Below are 23,945 nucleotides of genomic sequence, written 5' to 3'. Positions count from 1 at the left end.
GTTTGTAATGGTGATACTCATTGTGTTGGCCAGTACTGTTACTTGACCCTCGCTGTCAGTGAGAAGAGACCTGCACACTCAAATGAATATTTGTAAAGCCGTTAACATCCGGTATATCTGGCATCTCTTCTGCAGTTTACAGTTTAGTAAAACTCATTGCTTTACTAGATAACATAATTATCTTGTTCTGGACGTTTACTAAATTCAAAACAGAGCGTAAAACAGAGTAAAAAGCGTTAACAGACCTTCTTCTGTTTGCTATGTGTTTCTGCATTTGAGGGTCTATGTCCCCTATGGGTCAACAAATACACTTGACCTTGAGTGCCGGTCTTTAAGGTTAAATGAGGCTTTTTAGCCCAAACTGTCTGCTTTAATCTTTGCTGCTTTTTTGTAACACTTCTGCTGTTTTTTTGCCTGGTGTTTACAGGTCGCCCATGCAATAGAGAATAAACAACTATCATTGGACCACATTGTATAAATAAAGGTTTAACGAATGAATGAATATTGATGGAGATGTCAATCTGTTGCTGCAGCCATAAGATCAACAACTACAGGCCAAATCACCTACATTCCTATTAGGGCTGTAACTTAGTCTTAGTCTTGTCAAGTATTTGTTTTAAAGCACTGACAGGGAGTGGCAACTGTGAATCTCGTTGTATTTTATACGATGACAATAAAGCCATATATTCTATTTTACTCTATTCTATTCTATTCTATTCTATAAAGTGGGCATGTCTGTAAAGGGGAGACTCGTGGGTACCCATAGAACCCATTTTCATTCACAGATCTTGAGGTCAGAGGTCAGGGGACCCATTTGAGAATGGTCATGCCAGTTTTTCCTTGCACAAATTTACAAGTTTGGAGCGTTATTTAGCCTCCTTCTCGACAAGCTAGTATGACAAAATTGCAAGTTGCGGTAAAGAAATTAGTGGCGTTAAAACTAATTTGCGTTAACGTATTATTATTGTTTTAACTTTGACAGCCCTAATTCCGAAAAATCCATATATTAAATCCCATTGGTTTACACTTAAATAATCCTTCCATATGTTAAGTCCCACCTGAAATTGTGACTACAAGACATGTTGTGATCTCTACATTAAAGAACCAACAAGCTGCAGCTCTGTTCTGACTTCAAGTGAAAGTATTTTTTAAATTTATTTAGCCTTGATTTAGACAGGTAATCTCAATGAGACACAGCGTCTCATTCTCAAGAGAAACCTGGTTAAGACCAGCCCAGTTGCTGAGCAGTTTGTGAAATAGTCAAAAAATGTAATGTATTGATTTGTGTACATAGACATGAATTTCAGCACAAAATCAATTGGTATGTAATCCACGCAATTGTGAACCGGGAAGTATAAAGAGCGACAAACGCCACATACGGAGGAGGTCGGGTGGATGGGTGGGTCAAAAAACACAGGACTTTCACCCAGGAGACTGCTGTTCATGTCCTCTTTGAAACCACAAGTAGATTAATTTGTCACATAACTTCTGTACTTAAATTACACAAAAAAAAAGAATTACACTTCCGGGACCTTTTCCTAAACTTAACCAAGCAGTTTTTATTACGTAACTTTTGTACTTAAGTTACACTACTTCCGTTGTTATTTTATCCCAAACCGCGATCTTTTCTTAAACCTAACTAAGTAGTTTTATTTTGAAAAGACTGGAGCTCAAATTGACACGTGTCACACCTGTTGAAAGTCGTGCTGAGGGAAAACTCATGTCTATGCACACAAAACAAATAGATTCAATTCCGTGACAATTTCACAAACTGTCATGAGACTGTGTTAAGACACAACAGTAATACAATACAAAGCAGCAGACAGGACATTCATGCAAAGACACGATAGAATACAAGTTATAAAAGTGAAAAGTGTAAAAGTGCCAAAGTGGTAGTTTAAAACAATGTACAAGAGCAAACCCCCACCGATTTCTTAAAAGTAGTTTAAAATCCCAGAGGGGAATCATACTGGACAGCTTTAATGTTATCCTGTCTTGACAAATTAACTTTAACTTTTAAGGTAAAAGTCCAGATACTCCTTTATCAGAACAAATAAATTAAGGAGGAGGGTTGTGAAGGCGGCGGTGGCAGATGGTCATCGGCGGAGATCGGTTTCCTGCAGCTCCCACCCGCACGCTGCAGGGTTAAAGCCCGTCAGCAGCATTAACATCAACACTAATCTGTAGACCAGCTGCTTCTACGCTCTGCTGTATAAAACACAGAGCGGAGGCCAAACAAGAGAAGTTAAAGGTCCATTCACAATTATCACAGAACCTGCATTGTGACAAGAGTGACGTCCTGCTTCTGTCCCATACAGACCGCAGTGTTCATTACAGACACCATCTGACAATGGTGGACAACAACAACATCCTGGTGGTTTATCTATTCTTATAGAGCCTTACCTAGTGAAGATAAGAACGGAAAGATTGTGTTGAGGGTGGCGCTAAAGGAAAGGTGTAAAACGTAAAGGGTTCATCGTCTGGAGAGCAAGGTTGGAATCAGGACCTGAAGAAAGGGGGTTAGACACGCTTTAACCGTTTCACAAGGAATAGTGGGCCTGTCCGGTGCTCACAGAATAGGGCAAACTTATAACAGGAGAGACAAACGTTTCAACGCCAACTGGGTCTTCATCAAAGTCGAAGAGTCTTTGAGTCTTCTCTCCGGAATCAGGACATGTCACGACACTCAGTAGGTGTTGAGATATTTTTAGCCATGATAGCAGCATCCGTCCATCTGTCCACTGTTATCCAGACTGAAATATCTCAACAACGATAAGATGGGTTGACATTTGATAAAAAACATTCATGGTCCCCAGAGGATGAATTCTAATGGCTTTTATGATCCTTCATGAAGCACCATCATCAGGTTAAAGTTTTCACTTCTCTCTGTGAAATATCGGAACATCTACTGGATGGTTTATCTGACAATTGGGTGAGGTTATTCACGGTGCTCCGATGATGAATCCTAATGACTTTGGTGACCCCTTGACTTTTCCTCTTGTGCCACCATGAGGTTGATATTTGTGGTTTTGAGTGAAATGTATCAACACCCCAGAGGCGGGACCAAGTCATTGTTTTGGAAGTCACAAGTGAAGACCCAGACACACTAAGCCGACATCAAAGAACTAGAGACTACAGCCGACAGTTAGCACGCACGTTCTGCAGTAGTCTGTATTCATCATTCAAAAAAGGAAACCAGAAGACCGAGGACGGCGAATCTAGAAGCCAACATGCTGAATTTGCAAAAGAAAACTGAAACGGGCAGACTAGAGCCGACGGTGCGGGACACACCGCAAAAAACTAGGCTGACAGAAGCTCACCGACGGCGCCAAACTGTCCGACGACTGACCGTCAGCTTGGTGTGTCAGGACCTTAAGTTAAGTTTTCCTTTTAATGTCCAGTAACACGTGTTAAATTCCGCTACATGCACAATCTTTTAAAAATAAACTTCGGTCTTTACCGGACAACTTTAGGTTTAGGCAACACAACTATCCATCCATCTACCCCGACCTCCTCCATACAGGGCGTTTGTTGCTCTTTATACTTCCTCATAAATGATCCTGAAAAATATTTAAAAAAAAAAATAATTTAAATAGGTTTTTGTGATGTGTTTGCAGAAGAGTTTGTAAGAAGAATCTCAGTTATTTTGACTGAAATGGAATGAAATTGTGTGTAAAGTTTGGGGTTCAGTGTGTCTGACGAGATGGCGCCACTAGATGGCGTTAGACACTGCGCTGTCCAACCTGTCCTCTCCTCTGATTTCACCCAAACTGTTCAACACCGTTGATAACAGGAAGGTTTGTAACACACATGACATCATAAAAGAAAAAGAGGAAACATTTATGAAGATGCTCAATCTGTCTCCAAACTGTCTTTTCGGCATATTTTCATTCTGTTGATGAATAAAAGATTCATATTCGTGTCTGAGATGAGTCTCTGTTGAAGAATTGGAGCTTTAATGCTCCACAGTTTACTAATGATTCAGCTTCTCTTCTCTGTCTGCTGAATTTAATTTCTATGAATTACTTTCCACTTAAGGAATTGTTCATTAGGTGAAGCTAAATTACTCTCTGCTCCCTTATGAAATGCTGTCTATGTGCTCTTGAGCAGAACAGCAGCTCCTATTTGAGCTTTAAAGGATTTGTAGTAAATGAGGAGCCATGACATTTATAGGTACATTATCACACTATTGATGACAACCTGTTTCTGTCTTTGATTAATGATGATAATCAGCAGGGTTAAATGAGGCATTTGACCAATCAGATGGGCTGCACACCTCATATATATAGTCCACATTACACACAAGCATGAATACAATATTTAAAATATCTATCAATATTTTAATAAAAAGTTTTGAAGAGAAAATTCATGTAAGATTTTAATTTAAAAAATAATTTTGCACATATTTCTGCAGATTAGAATATAATGCTGTTTTATTTTCCAGGAATTGTTGTACTATTCCATCATGTTTTATCATCGTTTTTAGTTCAGTAAAGGATTTGCTGACTTCCTCCACATCACCATCCATCAGTTAAACAAAAAGGTTCAGACTAATGTGAAGAGCATCTGAGGGCAACAACGCCCTCTTCCCAGAATCCTCCTCTGTGGCCCAGACGTAACCTGGGCTCTCTGCTCTCAGTCTGCCGGTGTAATCTAATCAAAACTGCCCCAGAACGGCATGATGGGAGTCATCATGTCTGTCTGTGTTGTTTCCTGTTCACAAGTTCAATCACAGATCAGACGGTCTGATGATCACGGCCACTTTACACAGTGAATGGAGAGGCGTGTGGAGGGGAGAAAGTCAGCAGGGCCTTCTTTTTCATTCCTCTCACAACTACTTGTTGGCACTTTTGGCGAGAACAAATGAATAAATGCAACACTATGAACGTCTTCAAGGAGAGACTGTCTGAAAATGTGCTCCATTATCGCCGTATTTAAACAACATTGTGTCTCCTTCCTCTCTATGACCGCTGGCTCTCACTGTGCCTTTGAGTGTTTGAGGGCGTTCGGCTTTTCCAGCATAATCCAACCATAAAGTCTGTAGCAGATTCCTCCTCTAAGGATCGTGAAGTTAACTTCATGACATCCATCCATTGTTGATAGGGCTGTCAAAGTTAACTCAATAAAAACGAGTTAACGCAAATTTGTGAGTGAAGTTACTGGCATCATATGAAACTAGAAAATCAAAGGAATCCATTGGTACCAACCATGTCATACTAGCTTGTTGCAAAGGAGGTTAAAGGAGTAAAGGGGTGAAAATGGGTTCTATGGGTACCCACGAGTCTCCCCTTTACAGACATGCCCACTTTATGATAATCACATGCAGTTTGGGGCAAGTCATAGTCAAGTCAGCACACTGACACACTGACAGCTGTTGTTGCCTGTTGGGCTGCAGTTTGCCATGTTATGATTTGAGAATATTTCTATGCTAAATGCAGTACCTGTGAGGGTTTCTGGACAATTTTTGTCATTGCTTTGTGTTGTTAATTGATTTCCAACAATAAATAAATACATACATTTGCATAAAACAGCATATTTGTCCACTCCAATGTTGATAAGAGTATTAAATACTTGACAAATCTCCCTTTAAGGTACATTTTGAACAGATAAAAAATGTGTAATTTGTGATTAATCTGGATTAACTATGGACAATTATGAGATTAATTGTGATTAAATATTTTAATCGATTGACAGCCCTAATTGTTGAGTTATTTCACGGACATCTCTAGATTAAAAAAACCTGGCTCAAAAGACTGAACAACGTGATCTCATCTTTACTCATCATATTTTGTCGCTTGGGCAGAATCCCTGGCGTCACTGTAACAACGTCATGGGCAGCCTTTTGAGTAGTATCTTGACGTAGACATTTCGCACATGGTTAACTTTGTGAAATGGGGGCAGTTAGGTTTAGGCAACAAAACTGTTTTTGTCAAGAACACTTTCACACAGAACATGAATATTGCACTGCAAAAAAGCGACACTTTTTTTTCACAATAAAAGCCCTAGACATAAAATATTCGCAGGCGAGTATTTTGCATTTTCATATAGTTTACTTGCCACGCCCCAAGTGTTGTAAAGATCTGTAGTGTTAGAGAAAACATCATGGTTTGACTTAAAATAGGTATGCTTGTAACGTAAGGTAAGCAACAGAGGTAACGTCATGTGACTCAGTGGCGTAGCGTGACATGTGTCAGAACCGAAACGTTGACTAATAAAGCAGAGAAAAGTGTGTGCGGGAGTAAGTAATTTTTTTTTAAAAAGAACATAACATCACCAGTAAAAATATCTCAACTTTTGGTTTCACACATGACACGAACGCCCTGAGTAAAAGTTCTGCGTTTGTTCCACCCTTAGAGGACTTCTTGCTCTTTATACTACGCCCGTTGCTCTGAGCGTCTAATAATCACACTAATGAGTGTATATTGGAGTTAGTTGAAAGCCTGGTGCGTCTCATACAGACACTAAAGGGAGCCTTGTGCGTTGGTATCAAGAGGCTGAGGGCCACTGCCCAAGTGTTGGTATTTGACGCCCTGGCTGCACTGAACACACACAGAGTTAATTTAATTTAAATGGCATACAGACTCCAGACAAAAGCAGATCAATAAATACAAAATGTCCCATTAGTGCAGCTCCTATGTGTTTTATTTCAGGCACGTTTTCACCGTTTTATTGTGTCCAACAATTCCACAGAATGTTTGGATAGATCGGTCAGATTACAATAATCTGTCTAAGTGCTGATCGCATCAAATACACCACCTTATAGTAGGTGTGAGAGAGGTCTGAAAGCTTGCATGCTAGCTTGTTCAATGTAAATACTTTGGACTGATGACGAGGCGTTATGGAAACCACCCTTCATCTTGTTCCCTCCAGCTCTGCGTGTCCAGTACTAACATCAACCCGCTCTGCTCAGCATTTCCAGCTGACAGGAACTCTCTTACCTCCACAGCTCTGCATTATGAAACCAAGCCGCTGCTGCAGGATGTCTGTGTGTGGCAGAGCCGTCTGCTGTACCACCTGTACCTTATGCAAGAACAACTTGTACGTACAGATTCTTCTCAAGTATGAGTCATTTAAGAGAATTTGTGGTAAACAACAATTTTCTTGCATTTATAGTTTTCTCTCAGGCAAGTTGAAATGAGCCATTTACAGTAAATTGTTGCAGTTAAAAGGGTTCAATGAGTCTGACTTGGAACACTTGTATAAGCAAATAATATCCAAACATTTGGCCTTCTCTTAGCCTGTATTCTGTCTATCGATTAAAATATTTAATCCTGACTAATTGCATGATTGTCCATAATTAATCGCAAATTAATCGCACATTTTTGTATCTGTTCAAAATGTACCTTAAGGAGAGATTTGTTAAGTATTTAATACTCTTATCAACATGGGAGTGGACAAATATGCTGCTTTATGCAAATGTATGTATATATTTATTATTGGAAATCAATTAGCATCACAAAACAATGACAAATATTGTCCAGAAACCCTCACAGGTACTGCATTTAGCATAAAAAATATGCTCAAATCATAACATGGCAAACTGCAGCCCAACAGGCAACAAAAGCCATCTGCTATTTAGTGTAAGTTTGGAGCGTTGTATGAAGACAAAAATCTTAATTTTGTCTTAAAACCATTGTGTTATCTGATGTTTGTTGCGGTTTATCCCACTAGTATCCGGTTTATGCCGCTCAAGAGCTAGGGTTAGGGTTCAACCCCCAGAACCCTAACCCTAGACCTTGAGCGGCAACACCACTGCACCGAAATCCGAATTTCGCCTAGAACACCAAAAGGGCCAGAGCCAGCCATGAGACAATCTACGTGACTTTGTGCCAAACAGCATTTCCTTTTTTGTTTGTATATGTAGTTTTGGAGGCATTAGACACAAAGGAGGGACCTCAGAAACTACAATAAAGATATTCTCATTACAAACATTTATCCACAGTCGTTTCTGTCAGTTCTCTGCAAATCACTATGAAACTTCCTTCCTTTGCCATTTTATTTATATTATTAAAATTTTTCAACTTTCGACCAACAACTCTCTTTTTGTGTGTAGCTGGTCAGTCCTGTGTCGCCGCTATCTCACAACGCATTGAGAGACGTTTGACTTGCCTCCCATTGAAAATGAACAGGGCTGAACTTTTCTGCGTCTTGCACTGGGTTCACTCTTTGAACCCACTGAGGGCAAAAAACGTTTGAAGGGATTTCTTTACCATCTGCTCAGTTGTTTCTCTTGAGTTGAATGTTCTTTGACTTCATCTACAGTTTGTGTAAGCGACTCCACAGTTAGGATCAGGTGATATTACTGGACTGTGGCCTGTTAGGAAGTGTAATATAAAGTCAACTTTGGTGTCGAGTCCGCCTGTTTGTGCAGCCGTAAACTGATGATTCTGGACATTTCTGCGGTGCTGATGCAGAGGAGAGGCTGTACTGACAGTCTGAATAATACTAATAATAATGTTTTCTCAGCTGGAAGGAGACAGACGGGTGTGAAAAATTTGACTGGAGCTCAACACCTTTCCCAGGGTCACCACGGTGTTGGGAAGCAGGGCCGTAGTTACGTGCTTGACCAATCAGAATCGAGTATTCAACAAAGCCGTGTAATAAACTCAGATAGTGATCATGTTAGACATTATATCTGCTAAACATCTCCATGTTAGCATTGTCATTGTTAGTATGTTGCCATACTAGCATTAGCATTTAAATCATATTCATTGCTAGGACTCATCCCTCATAAGGACTCATAAGTGATTGGTAAGGGCTATCTTCGCAGTTTTGCAAAAGAACGAAGGGAGGTGGACGTTTCAAATAGTAAAAATCTGTTGAGCCACTGTGGAGATATCAACGTCTAAAGTCAAGAAAAAAACTCTTTTCCTCCATTAAAAACATTTATAAATTATACCCACATGATTGTAGTTCTGCTTCTGTTCACTGTGTAGGACTTAATCTGCTGTTTGGTCCAGTAATTGAGAGTCCTGTTGGGCACAGATGAGGAGGGGCCAAACCAACAATAGTGGGGCATCTCTGCCCGGAGAGCAGCCAGGGACCTGAGAGAGACAACAAGGGGACAGAGAGACAATTCAGCAGCTTATCAGATGGACGACTTCTGTATCTGAGGTTTAAAACACAAGAGACGAGGAAATCATCCAACAGGTGCAGTCTGCAGGGACGCAAAGGTACGTTATCTTTATCATAAAACTGTTTTTATTTCATCTTATTGAGTGTCTTTTCTCTCATCAAACAATAAGTGGTGGACTTGGTATCAGTTAATGTCACAGGATCACCTCAGTAAGCTAATGCTAACACTAACACTCAGTGAGTTGGTTGAAAATGCTGTCTGCAGCTGATATTTTCATGTTTCTAGCTTCATCTTAAAACTAAGAACTCAACACAGTACAATGGTCTCAATTATGCACACGATGGGTACATACGATATGTAATATGATGCTGCAAGGCTAAAGCTTATCTGCATCCTCAGCAGTTAATGATCCATGCAGAGGACATGGAAATAATGGAGCAGCTTTGTTCATGTGTTGCAGAGGAAAACAAGTTTACTCTAAACTCTGAAATACCAGCATCTTGGCTCTCAAGTCCTCAGCCAGACATGCTAACATTTGCAATTTACGTTAGAGCAGATAATCACACAGTTTAAACTTCCGCCCTTGTATTTGAGATACCGAGTATCGTTCTCAAGCATACGCAATGCACACCATTTCAGCATGTAGAGAAATCCAAAGCTTGACACACTTGCTGTGCCTAGTTCCGGTTACTAAGCTATGATTAGACAATTGCTGTTTGAAGGATGACACATTCTCATTCCCAACTCGTCAAACACCGCCGCTTGGTCAGTGCCCCTCGGCATTGGAGACTGACATACCTCTCCTGCGTTACTTTTGGACTGACCGGGGCAGTGTGTCAATATACGCTTGTTACATGCATAGTGTCCTTTCAAAATAAACTTCCGTTTTCCCAGGAAGTTAGGTTTAGGAAACACAACTACTTAGTTCGGGTTAGGAAATGGTCGTGGTTGATGTTAACTTCACTGACTAACGAGTGACGTGACAGAATAAATCACGTTGCTTTTAGTTTCACTCAGGACACGAAAACCTGGTTGAAAGTCTTGTGTTTGTTTGAACCATCCACCTCCCCTCCTACCGACTCTTACTGGACTCTCACACTATTGATACTACGTCACTTGCTACGACCGTCGAATAACGCTGCGGGTGGGTTAGTTGAAAGCTGGTTTGTCACATACTGTCGCTAAATGGTGCCTCCGTGCGTCTGTTTCCGATGCTGAAGGGCACTACAAATACTGCCCAAACGGCGGTATTTGACGAGTTGGCATTGAGAACGGTTTGCTAAAGGTAAAATTAACTGCTGAGAATCAAACAGTGGTTCAGAAAAGCTGCACTCAAACATTCACGAGAAAAGAAATGATCTACTTTTGCTTAATATTTTGTTTTATATTTTTGAGAATAGTTTGTGGGTTTTCCCCAATCACTTCAATACAACCAGCTGAGCAGTAACGTTAGAGACACTGCGTGTTCCAGAGGGATATAAAGAATAGACATCTGGGTGGACAGACGGACTTAATGACAAAACCGTGAAAGTAAAATGTTAAACGCAGCTTGTCGTTATTGCAGCAGAGAAGTGTCTGAGACCTGGTGTTAATAAAACCATAAATTCACATCTGGAAACTGCAGCAGAGAGACCGCAGTCTGAAAACCACACGTGAACATAATCAAGACTCCACTGAAACCTGGAAATGAAGCAGATATAATCAGCGTGTGAGAGAGTGATAAAGCGTTTTGTTTGAAGCAGACTGAGGCTTAAAGTTGAGTTACAATTGTACAATTTATCTGTGTTTATGGATGAGTGACACAAACTCTCTTATCTAGTACGAAAGTGCTGGAAAGAATAACATTCTGATAATTTAGCTATTCTTAGAGCACTTAGGGAAAGTGTGCCGGGATTGACTGTGGTGACAATTTAAAGAGCGAAGGAGACACAGGAGGTGGATGGGTTCAACAAACACAAGGCTTTCATCCAGGAGACCGCTGTTTGTGTCCCGTGCGTTACGTTTCACTTTCACGTTACAATCAGCTGATTGTTCTTGTCCCATGTTCACAACGTCAAGTTATATTTTCACCGTACAAGTGTAGTAGTTTGAAGCCCAACCATATTTTTTTTTCCTAAACCTAACTAAGTGGTTTTGTTGCCTGTTTTTGTTTAATTTACAACATTAAGCACGTGTTTACTGCGACCAAAAAGTGGCGCCAAGGGGTCGATAAAGACATGTGTTTAGTGCGACGGAAAAAGTGGCACCGAGGGGTGTGACAAAGCGAGTTGGGATGAGAATGTGTTGGATCACATTGTGTGTCGTCATCATCATCATAGGAGAAAAATATGTTTTTGGAGGCAGACAGAGAGTGAAGTGCAGAAAAAATGACGTGCATTGCTGCTGTTTTCCACCGCGGCTGCTGGTTAATTGGTGGAACATCATGGATCTATTCGGCTCCACCGCAGTTTAGATCAGCTCTGATTATCTGTTAAGGGTCCGTTATGGATCAGGTCAATGAAGACCTCGAGTCTGGAGAATAACGTGTTGAATCTGGCCTTAATTCACAGCAATCTCTTTTACACACACACACACACACACACACACACACACACACACTAGTCTTGTAGACACATTTGTAACTCCGCACACACATAATCTATGTTGAGAGTCGAATCAGCAGTCTGACTCAGACTTTCTGTGGTTTTAAAGCACCCCCAACACACACACACACACACACACACACGATGTGTGGTGTTACTGGATAACGACAGTCACTCTGTCTCTGGTTGTTAACATTAACGCTGGATCATTAAATGCTAATTCAAGGCTGGCTTCATATTTTCCAGATTACACTGTACGAGTTGGTCCTGAATCAAACACACTCGCTCAGACTCATCCAGACCAGCCTGAGACCCCGAAAACAACATCTCCACATCTCCACATACCGCTGCCGAAAAGCCACAGATAACAATCCAGCTGACACAAGCTCGCTAGCTCGGAGAGGTTTTTCCCCTCTTCAGTAAGAATGAAAATGAAAATGATGTGCAATCCTAAGAACAAAATGCCAAGGGGGAGTAAACACATTTTGATGTGATAGAGATGGTTCGGGTTCAAAACTAAAGTTGAAAAATAACTTCCGTAGTCCCGGACAACAATAAGTTTCCTCTGAGGAAAACTCTTTACAGGACTCCCGAACTGTCAGTGCATCACAAAGGGGGATAGCCCTGTGATTAAAGGGGGTGAAAGTGGTGAATGTGATAAGTCATGATTGTCACAGCCTCTAATGCACCCCCCTATAATAATGCCTTCTTTCTGACCTCACCCTGTGCTCAAATGCGCAGCGCCATAGGTGCCTATGGTGTGTGCATGTTAGAACGGGCACATGTGTGCTTGCTATTGGTCCATAGTGTGAGTTTTCGCATCAAGTTTACCAAGGATGAACTTGATGTGACAAATTTGATTTACCTTGCCCCTGCGATTAAAACCACAGATTGTGGCAGGTGTACCAGGTTCTTTAGCGTGGTCCATCCATGGACAATCCTCGTTAGTTGTGTTAGCATGCTAACATTAGCTGACTAGCTCTAAACACAAAGTACAGCAGAGGCAATGGATGGAAATGTCATTACTTTTTTGCAAGTATTTGGTCATAAACCAAAGTAATGAACAAAATAAAATGTTGACCTGATGATGGTGCTGGAAGAAAAGTTAAGGGATCAGCAAAGTTATTACAATTCATCCTCTAAAGACCATGAATATCTGAACTAAATATCATGGAAATCCATCCAGTAGTTATGATTCCAGTCTGGACCAAAGTGGTGGACCGACCGACTGACATTGCCATCTGTAGAGCCGTGCCAGCAGCGTGGTTAAACATCATGAGGGTTGGCTCACACTGACAGTTTACCCCTCGTCCTCATCTGGATCCAATTAGTTGAGTTCAGCTGCTTTTTGCTGTTTCGTTGCGTCTGTCTGAGACAAAACATCAAACTGAATCTCCTGTGTCAGTTTGGACTCAGACTCTGTGTTTGGGGGGTCTTTCTTGTGGTCTGGAGTTGCCGTGTTTCCAGGCCTTTTGGTGGTTTGGAGGACAGCCTGAGTGGCTTCACCGCACTCTGTTTTTCTTGGATCAGCTTCACCAGAAAACCCATCCAGCTGGGAGGATTACAAAACTGGTGCGAGCCTGTAGAAATGCTTTCCTAAGCTGAGCTGGACATGAGGAAACTTTCTGATAAATTACAGCCTTCTTAAAGTGTTTTGAAGGAAACATTTTGACAATTTATTTGTGACTATAACTCTCTTTCTTCCCCCGTCTTCTCCTCCATCTCTGTACTCGCTGATCCACATCCGACATTACTGCGATCATAAAGTTCTCGTGCCATTAAATCCAGCAGAAAACATCAGCTCCAGGCCAGCGCCTCCTCAGATGAATGAAAAGTTGAAATGATCGGAGAAGCCTCAGCCCACCGCTGGTTTCCTGCTCTGCTGCTCTGGTTACAATCCCGCAAACAGAATGATGGGAGATTTTCCGTGGCGTCCTTGGAGGCAACCTCGGTGGCCATGTTTCCCAAGAGTGGGGTCACGATGCCCCCCCCCCCCTGACTCCCCCGACTTTGGAAAAACTGAAATATGAATTACTTGCATATGAGGGGGCGCCAACAGCAATTAGATTGGGCTCTTATATAAAGAGCTGGAGGGAACCGTTTCAGAGGAATGACGGAGAAGAAAATAAAAAGCCGAGCCACAAAGAGACCAACCATGTATTTCTCAATGTGTAACTGAGTATAGGCCTATACAGAATGGGTTTTTAAGCTTTGTAGTTGTGGTTCCTGAATAAAAGTACAATTAATTGAGAAATAACTGCAACAGTTACCCCAATAATCAGACAAACATCTGGGTAATTGCGGTCTGATAGCAATTGTTAGAAGCAGTTAACGTTTTCTTATGTCATTTTAAGAAATATGTTGATTTAAGAGTAGGGCTTTCAGAGTTAATGCGATAATAACGCGTTAACGCAAATTTGTTTTAACGCCGCTAACGGAACTTGTAATTTTTAGGTTGTAGCGGCCTCAGTTTTAAAGCTTTTAAAGAGTGAAGATACTGGCATCATATGAAATTAGAAAACCTAAGGAATCCACTGGTACCAGCCATGTCATACTCACAAAGGAGGATAAATAACAGTCCAAACTTAGGCTGCATTTTTGCGAGGAAAAAAACTGGCATGGCCATTTTCAAAGGGGTCCCTTGACCTCTGACCTCAAGATATGTGAATGAAAATGGGTTCTATGGGTACCCACAAGTCTCCCCTTTACAGACATGCCCACTTTATGATAATCACATGCAGTTTGGGGCAAGTCATAGTCAAGTCAGCACACTGACACACTGACAGCTGTTGTTGCCTGTTGGGCTGCAGTTTGCCATGTTATGATTTGAGCATATTATTTATGCTAAATGCAGTACCTGTGAGGGTTTCCGGACAATATTTGTCATTGTTTTGTGTTGTTAATTGATTTCCAATAATAAATATATACATACATTTGCATAAAGAAGCATATTTGTCCACTCCCATGTTGATAAGAGTATTAAATACTTGACAAATCTCATGAACAGATACATTAATTTGCAGTTAATTGCGATTAACTATGGACAATCATGCAATTAATCACAATTAAATATTTTAATCAATTGGCAGCCCTATTTAAGAGTTATTTCTATAAGTTGACTGACAACAACTTGTGTAGCACCAAACATGTCATCCACTTTTTCAACATTTTCATTGCTGTATTTCTGTCTATTTCTATGTAAGAAGATGACGTCAACATTCTGAATTTCTTCTCTTCCACCAGAAAAGCTGAGACGTGCACATTTCTCCCATAAAACCTTAATAGCTGCAGTAGATGGGTTCTTCACCAAAGCAGCATTATATCTCTCTGACGTTTCTAATGATTTAAATCAGTAAGAATCTATGAATTCAGTCCTGCGGTAGGACCATCTGACTGTGGAGAAAGCATCCCTTAATGCTCTGACATACCAAGTTGACGGTCGGTCGTTGGACAGTTCGGGGCCGTCGGTGAGCATCTGTTGGTCTAGTTTTTGCGGTGCGTCCCGCACCGTTGGCGCTAGACTGCCCATATTGGAGTTTTTTCAGCCGATTCAGCATGTTGAATCAGCGGCGCCGCCTGTCGGTAAGAGAAATCACTCTGATTGGCTGTTCAGCTTAAACAAATCAGTCCACGAGAAGAGAAACGAAAGTGAGGAAAACATGGTTGGTATGTCTGGGCCTTTAGTCACTGGTTAATGTTTTAATGGGTGTTAAATGATGAAAAGTAAGTGAGAGGGGAGAGCTTATCCTGATAGCTCTCCCTGTCCACTCTGTATCTGCTGCCTTGGGATTTGAACCTGCATCCTTTTCATCACAGTCCTGCTCCTCCTGAGAACAGGGGAGCATTGTGTTTTGTTGTGTTGTGGAATTTGGAGCATTCACTTCATTGATCATCATTCGTTGTGTCCTCTCACAGGCCTGGCTGATTATCTCTGCTCACTGAAGCTCATAATGTGTTTATTTTCTCTCCTCTGCCTGTGCAGGACCACTAATTGCTCCATGAGGAATCGGGGGCCATGACGCTGATGGGGCTCCGTCTCCTGGCACTGGCCCTGTGGGTTGGTGTTGGGGTAAAGCTCCAAGTTCTGGGCGACCAGATGAAGCCGACCCGGGCACCTCTGATCCCTCACCGACCTTTTGTTGTAGTGTGGAACGCTCCCACTGAGTCCTGCCGCCTTCGATTCAAGGTGGACCTGGACCTCAGCGTTTTCGACATCGTAGCGAACCTCAACGAAACCCTAAGCGGACCAAACGTCACCATATTCTACCACAGCCACTTGGGATACTACCCATACTACTCCAACTCCGGAGTCCCTATCAACGGTGGGCTGCCGCAGAACCAGAGCATCTCCAAACACCTGAGCAAGGCCCGGGCAGACATCGACAAGCTAATCCCCCACAAGGATTTTCGAGGCCTGGGTGTCATCGACTGGGAGAACTGGAGGCCTCAGTGGGTTCGAAACTGGGGCTCCAAGGACATCTACCGCAACAAGTCCAAGGAACAGATCCGGAAACTTCACCCGAACTGGCCGGAGAGCAAGGTGGAGAAGGAAGCAAAGGAAGGTTTTGAGAGGGCTGGGCAGACCTTCATGAACCTGACCTTGGCCCTGGCTGAAGGTCGCAGGCCGGACGGGCTGTGGGGGTTTTACCTGTTCCCAGACTGCTACAACTACGGGTATAAGGAGCACCCGCAAAGGTACACCGGCGAATGCCCCAACGTTGAGCACGTACGCAACGACCACCTGATGTGGCTTTGGAAGGAGAGCACGGCCCTCTTCCCGTCCATCTACCTGGACTACGAGCTCAAGTCCTCCTCCAACACTGTCAAGTTCGTCCACTATCGGGTCAAGGAAGCCATGAGGATCGCGTCCATCGCCCGTACAGACTTCACATTGCCAGTGTTCGTCTACTCTAGACCTTTCTATGCCTACACATTTGTGGTTCTTTCAGAGGTTAGATTTTCAGTTGAAAGGGTTTCTTAAGCAGAAAAATACTAAATTTGCTGAGTCAATCACCTGAACAAAACAAAATAATCGCAAACCTTTACGATTCAAATTTGAACTTGATCTTTCTGTCATGATGGTTGCTTGTCTGTCCCTGGTGTGGCTGTTTGTGTGAATATTGTTGTGCTGTTCTCTTTATAGCAACCTCAGTATAGTTGAGCATCGCCCTTAAAGATGCTTTCCGGAAACTTCTCAATATGTTTGTGTCCATGAGAGCATTTGTAGATTATGAAGAAGTGGAAGGGAAGCATTTGGATTTCTGCAAGTGCCATAAAAGGCAATGAAAACTAGACGGTTATAGTTGGATTCAGGTGTTTACTAGGCTAAAAAGGCCCCTGTCATTCTGTTTCAGAGCGACCTGATTCACACCATCGGGGAGAGCGCTGTCTTGGGAGCATCGGGTGTCGTCCTCTGGGGATCATCAGAGTATGCACGAACACAGGTAATGGTAAAAACTATAACCAAACTAGATTTACCGCCTCGCGGTTGTATACCTCCACCAACCAGTGAAGTTGCAGTTTACATCCGTCTGTCCAAAATGTCATAGACAGACATTTGTGTGAAATTGTCATAATTAGCATGAATGTTTGAGTTCTGGCCAAACACATTTTGTGACCTTTGAGCGGCACGCTCACATGCACGAACATGCACTAAAAGCAGGCGCGGCCGGCCCGGCTATATCAACAAAGCGCGGAGAAACTCTGATACAACACAGACAGAGGGAGAGAGACTTAATTCTCTGCTCAGGTAGATATTACTCCACTATATCTTTAAATTACAAACAGTTGTTTACTGCTATATTAATGTTCTGCATATCAAATTTAGAACCTTTAATGACAGAAACTGTGCATAAAACAAGGCTTCATAATTTCTGAAGTCATTATTCTCTCCTCCAGAACCGGATGTTTCCAAAAATGGTGATTTTATTTTTCTGACCAAACTCTGACAGCCAAAAACCAGGAAACAAAACATCTGATTTATGTGTGAAAGTGGTTCAGGATTTCTGCTGGTGTCTGTGGATTGTTTTACATCCTGTTTACAGCAGACTCAGCTGTAAATCTGGGAGAAGAAGAAGCTGTCATGTAATCATCACTGAGGAGAAAACTTCCACTTCCATGGTCATCAAACTCTTGTAACCATTTACGTATCACTGTGAAGTCCTGGAACCTGTCCACAATCCTAACCTCCTCTCTTATTTGAACAGAATTCATATTTCACGTTTTTGAACTTTTTCTTTTTCTTTTGTGTCCTGCCTCCTCCAGAGGAACTGCCTGACGGTGAAGAAGTACATCGACGGTCCGCTGGGACATTATGTAATCAACGTCACCTCCGCCGCCAAGCTGTGCAGCAAAGCGCTTTGCAAGAAGAACGGCAGGTGCGTCCGCAAGAGCCTGGACTCGGGTGCTTACCTGCACCTGAACCCACGCTTCTTCCACATCCACCGCAACCCGACGCCCAGCAGGGGACCCCGCTTCCACGTCAGCGGCCACCTCAACAACCACGACATCCTGGACATGAAGCACAAGTTCACCTGCCAGTGCTACCAGGGCTGGACAGGTGTTTACTGCGAGATGCCCCAGGCTCCACCCCCTCCTCCTCCTCCTCCGCCACCTCAGCCCGCCTTCCCTCTGCCTCATCCCAAGGAGAACAGCCTGCTGGGAGATATCCTGTTCCTCCTATCCTTTCATTTCTCCTGTCTGTGTATCATCCTGTTCCTGGGACTCTGTCTGATTATCAAGTGTCTGATACTTGATACAGTATTAGCCAGACCTGAAGTGTGATCCGCTGCAGTTCCTCTAACGTCCACAAGAAAACTGTATTGAAATGAATAGGAAAACCTTTAACTTCTCTCTACAAATATCAACAAATACAATCAGTTCTCAGTAGCTGGATTTATTTCATTTAATGTGTCTTATAGGGGTGGGAAACAAATCGATTCGCTAGAAGGAAGTTACCGCCTTTATTGTTGTAGTCATATCCGTTCTGTATCCGTCACTCAAAACAAACAGTAGCCGGCAGGCCGTAGCAAGCAGAAATCGGCAGGTACGACAGAGCAGAAAACAGTGGAGGGTCTGCGTGGATAGGACCTGCACCCTCACATTTTAAATCCAGCGTGGTAAACACTACACATACAGTAAAGTATGGAAACACTTTGGGTTTCACACATTGCAGGAAAGCAGAGCTAGACATCATGGCTAAAGCTGCAGGCTAACTTGGTTATGGACAGGAAACGTTATCGTATTGCGGTAACATGCGGTCAAGCCGGCCGTCACTCTCATCTCCGTGGTCAAATGGGCCGACGCTACAACTGTAGAGCACCCATATACTGACATTTATGTTAAATGCATTCAAACGGCCCCGATGGAGCTGACCATGGATGTATAAAGACGACGGAGCTGACGGGAGAGCTAGAGACGACCTGGAGAAGTTAGAGGAAGTATACACGTGTGACTACGTCTGGTTTTCAAAATAAGGTGTTAACAAAGGGAACTGTATATACAAAATATATATGTGGAAATAAGATTGATTGGATTACATTAACCAGAAGTATAAAACATTACAAGTCCCTTATAAATTAGACAGAAAATACTACTAATTTGGGAGGGAAATGTCTTTATTCTTTGGACCAACTGCTGCAAAAACATCTTTGGCAACCAGCAAATTGTGTTTTAGCCAGTTGCAGACAGAACTAATCACTTTCTTTTGTACCAGTTTTCTGATAATTTATATGTAAGCTGACTCGTTTGCAGAAAAAGCTAGAAGACTAGTTTATTTTCTCCAGCAGGAGGACAAAATAAACATTAATCTTCTACAAACAACAATTGATAAATCAACAAAATCCGAGAAGATAGTTCAGTCAGTTTACAGTCACAGACATTTGTTTAACTTGGGATAATGACTGTAATGAGGCTGACATCACAGCCAGCTCTTCCTCAGCCTGTTGAGTGAAGCTGTAGTTGGGTGGCGGCGGTGTAGTCAGTCAAATGAGTCACAGTGAGCTGCGGCGGGACGGGTCACATGACCAAACAGTTTAACAATAGGCTATGTTTGTCCCACGGGAACGGGAGGGATGGCCGAGTGTCAAACGACTGTTTTGGGTGACGAGAGGAGGGAGGAGAAGCTTCTGTTGCAACTGGAGGTTCATGATTCATGAAGAAAATGTCAAAACAGAGTAAAGTGAGGATTACACAAAGTGTTGAAGTCAGCTGGTTATAAATTAAGGTCTTTACCGACTCCACTTTAACAGCAGCTTTAGAGTTTCAGCACTAATCTGCTGCTGCAGGAGGATCACAGAGCTGCATGTTATCAATGTTTATATTAATAAATAAGATATATATGAATCTATATATAACTGAGCCCGGTAGCTGATGGGTGGAAGATTTACAGTTTTGTAATCCTGTATCTCATTTAACTAGATGAACAGCTTGGTCTCGCTCCCAGAGGATCAAATTCAGACGCTTGGGCAGTGGCCCTCGACGTCGTGATACCAACGCACAAGGCAGCCTTTAGCGTCTGTTTGGGATGTACCGGGCTTTCAACTAACTCCAGTGTAAACTCATCCACGTCCACATTAACGCTCAGTGTAACAGATGTAATATAAAGAGAGAGAAAGTCCTCTAAGGGAGAGAGTGGTGGTGGAAACAAAAGACTTCCACTCAGGGGAGCGGAAACATAGCTTACGTAACAAGCATACTTATTCTAAGCCAAACCATGATGTTTTTTCTAACCCTAACCAAGTGGTTTTGTTGCCTAAACCTAACCGCCACCATTTCACAATGTTAACCATGTGTTACAACGTTCTGTTTATACAGCAAAGAGTATCTGCAGGCATGTTTTTTTTAGGTAGTTAACTAAGGGAAAAGCATAGGAAAGGAAATAACTAAATAAGTAAAGAAGCAAGGAACAAACATAGTATAATAATAATTATAAAAATTATAATGATAAAGTCAAGGGGGGTGCCGCCCCATCTACTAGCCATGAAACACAACCGGGGTACCGTAAGGGACCTCCTTGGTTCATTTTGTATGTCGGGATCTTTTGTTTTTGGCCGTCGCCATCATGGTTTTTTGAAACCAGAAGTGACACGAGAGGGTGGAGCTAAGTACAACCGAATGCTAAATTAACTTTGATGAAGTGAAAACACACAGTGAAAGGGTTAAAGTTGTAAGACGAAAACACGGACAACTCCCAGACTGGACAACGCCGTGGTAGCGACCTGTCAATCACAAGGTAGCCACGTCCTAAAGCATCCCCTGCTTTATGGTCTATTTGACTCTAAATGGGACCATAATTTACTAAATGAACATCATGCTGTATTGAAGAAGACTTGAAACTAGAGATTGAGACCATAAACTCATGTTTACAATGTTCACTGAGGTAATAAATCAAGTGAGAAGTAGGCTCATTTTCTTATAGACTTCTATACAACCAGACTTCTTTTTGCAACCAGAGGAGTCGCCCCCTGCTGGCTGTTAGAAAGAATGCAGGTTTAAGGCACTTCAGCATTTGCTTCACTTTTCAGACCCGTTGTCCATCTTGGAATAAATATTACTTTACTACTCCAAAAAGCAAAAGACTGTCTTTAATTTCCTGTTCTGTAAATCACCTTCTGTTGAACCTTTGGCGGGCACATAAAACACTGTGACTCAGAATATTTAATAATGGATAAAAAAAATAGAGAGTTCTTCCAGCAAAAACACAGTAAAGCAACTGTTAGTGGTATTCAGCAACTGACGAACCGCCAAACACTGAGTGGAAACTGTCAGGTCCACTCAGGAGGAACATTCATTCACTCCTGGCTTTGTAGTTTTTGAAATAAAGACAAATAATCACACCTCCCTCCCAAACATCTTGAACCTTCAGTTTTTAGATTTCTTCCCTTCCCAGCAGTCATTGGTTTCAGTTCATCTCCATGAAAATCAACAGATGCAGAAAAATGTGAATTTATCACATTTAACGTGTTGTTTTTTTTCAAAGTTACTTTACCGTTGTGTGGTAATACAGTAGAAAAATCCATCTGTACAGTCTGACGAGTTCCTGCAGGGACATTTTGAAGCCTGGAGTTTGGGTTTTCCACTTGCCACCATCTTTTTCTGGAGCGAGAGAATCAAATTTGCAAAAGAAGAGGAGATTAAGCGATTCTTGAATAAAATTGACTCGACTTGACATACAGTAAAGCAATGAGGATTTCAACAAGCTTATATTTTTAGCTTCTGGTGGTGCTAAATGAAAAGTCAGAGGATCACCAGAGTCATTAGGATCATCCTCTGTGGACAATGAATGTCTGAACCAGATTTTCCGGCCTTCAAATCTCTTCAGGAGTAAAAGTGACTTTGGCAAAGCCGAGGCAGACTCAGCCGAGTAATTCTGACAGCGTGACTCTGTCGGTGTTATTATCATCGTATTATGATGATTGACAGCCGAGGAAGTAAACACCCTCAGTATCTGCAATTCACAGTCCTCTCAGTTTCCTGTTTTTCATCTCCATCTTCTAAACACAAACCTGAGAACGTGAGAACAAAGAAAAGTGTGTTGTCAGTGAAAGTCAGATCAGAGAAGAGTTTGACTTTTTAAAGACGCAGTTAGTTTCCTTCAACTGTTTTAACACGACCACATTTAAGGAGTTCACTTTCTCAAACACTGTATCCTATATCCTCTTTAAAAAAAATAAACTCCTGAGGTTCATCATTCAATATGTCTTAAACATACAGAAACCAGACATCTGTAATTGTATAACCCACAGACATCAGTTAGCTCCTGTACTTTAGCTAATAACCATAATCAGCTTTAGTTCAGTGTCAGCAGTCACTCTGGATGTTCAGCTCGTCTTCGCTGAAGCTGGCGAAGACTCAACTGGTATTTTATGTTTTCTCTCAAACTCACACTTTCAGTTTGTAAGAAATCAAACCAATGACCTGCAAGTTACAGGACAGAGCCTTTAACCCCTTAAAACTCTGACGGCTCACCAGCGGGACCGGACGCTATTCTGTCTTTCAGAGGTTGTAGCGGGCTTACTTTTCAAGGTATTAAGAATATACTGATATCACGTGAAACTAGAAAAACCTAAGAAATGCATTGGTACCAATGAAGATAGCTAAATAAGGCTACAAAGTTACGCTTAATTTTGGCGAGGAAAAACTGGCATGGCCATTTTCAAAGGGGTCCCTTGACCTCTGACCTCAAGATATGTGAATAAAAATGGGATCTATGGGTACCAACGAGTCTCCCCTTTACAGACATGTCCACTTTATGATAATCACATGCAGTTTGGGGCAAAACACATGCAGTTTCTTGCATGCAGTGTAAATGTGTTATTTTCGCCTACACTAAAATAGTATTTTTGAATATTTCTGCATACTGGGGTCCCTAAACAGTCTTGAATTACATAAATTGGGTATCACTGTAAAGCTGAGACTCTTGTGGAGCCATTGAGTATTCATGTGTGATGTTGTTAGTCCCCATAGCAACCATTTCATTGTAATGAGACCATTTTTTTTTAAACATGACCTCACTGTATGTGGTGACCTCTAGGATAATCACAGCCTCATGAAACTTTACAACCACAAACTAGAGACCTAGAGCATTCAGAGGATGATTACATTGTTCTTATTGTCAACAAATCCCATGACAAAAATCCAAAATGTGTTAGTCGGTTTCTCAACACTTTCTGACTTCCCTTACTCTGTGTCTCTCAGCACCAAGCCCGTTAGTTCCTACTGAAGATGTACATCTTTAAAAACACCTCACAAATATATATTTAAATTAAAAAAAAGGCTCATTAACTTCCTCAAACAGCTGTAGATTTTAGCAAATATTACCCAAACAGGAGGAAATAGTGCATTTGTTGAGGACTATTTGCAGCCGTGGATTAATTCATATTTGGTGCTTTAAAGGGCGTTTCTCCATTCAAATGAAATGGACCCAAAATGTTAAAGTAAACTCAAAGGTCAGACTTTTAAATGATTGAGCAGTATCTGAGTTCAGAGTCTGACCAGTGGCCGGCTTCAGTCTGCAGCTCTGACTGGCTGTCTATCAGCTGTTCATAACCTCTCTGCTGCCTCTCCATCAGCTTCATCTGCTGCTACTGCTGCTGATTACAGGCCGGGACGGGAAGCAGATAAACATTTACCACCTTTGTACACAAACAATTAACGAGGTTTAAACAGTGACGACCCAGATGGATAGGATGTCTCACCTCGGAAAACCACCTCAGATGGAAAAAAAACATCTAAACTAGCTCCACTTCCTGCTCTCTGTAAGCAAAGACTGATGACTTACCCTCTGG

At 41.9% G+C, this 23,945-nt stretch overlaps 1 protein-coding gene and 1 long non-coding RNA gene across 4 annotated transcripts in view; one reads left to right on the top strand and one right to left on the bottom strand.

The window, feature by feature from the left end:
* Window positions 1-7,982: 7,982 nt before the first annotated feature.
* LOC119486410 overlaps window positions 7,983-23,945 on the bottom strand; it is a 60,146-nt gene continuing 44,183 nt past the window's right edge. For 2 of the 3 annotated variants that reach the window (XR_005206529.1, XR_005206530.1), the window contains 3 exons: window positions 21,907-22,163; window positions 21,647-21,753; window positions 7,983-9,044 (listed from right to left, as the gene is read on the bottom strand). This is a non-coding gene — a long non-coding RNA (uncharacterized LOC119486410). Of the gene's footprint in view, window positions 9,045-15,086; window positions 15,235-21,646; window positions 21,754-21,906; window positions 22,164-23,945 lie in introns of all 3 variants that reach the window. The other variant, XR_005206531.1, reaches the window with a different exon arrangement.
* hyal6 (hyaluronoglucosaminidase 6) lies at window positions 9,058-18,546 on the top strand. Its single transcript, XM_037766484.1, has 4 exons — window positions 9,058-9,173; window positions 15,641-16,609; window positions 17,013-17,102; window positions 17,923-18,546. Exons 2-4 carry the CDS (start codon window positions 15,674-15,676, stop codon window positions 18,439-18,441), a joined length of 1,545 nt encoding a protein of 514 aa, XP_037622412.1. The 5' UTR covers window positions 9,058-9,173; window positions 15,641-15,673; the 3' UTR covers window positions 18,442-18,546.

This window comes from Sebastes umbrosus, chromosome 4, assembly GCF_015220745.1.
Source record: "Sebastes umbrosus isolate fSebUmb1 chromosome 4, fSebUmb1.pri, whole genome shotgun sequence".
Lineage (NCBI taxonomy): Eukaryota > Metazoa > Chordata > Actinopteri > Perciformes > Sebastidae > Sebastes > Sebastes umbrosus.
The sequence above is the reverse complement of the archived record's forward strand: the minus strand, read 5'-3'. Positions and strand labels throughout refer to the sequence as shown.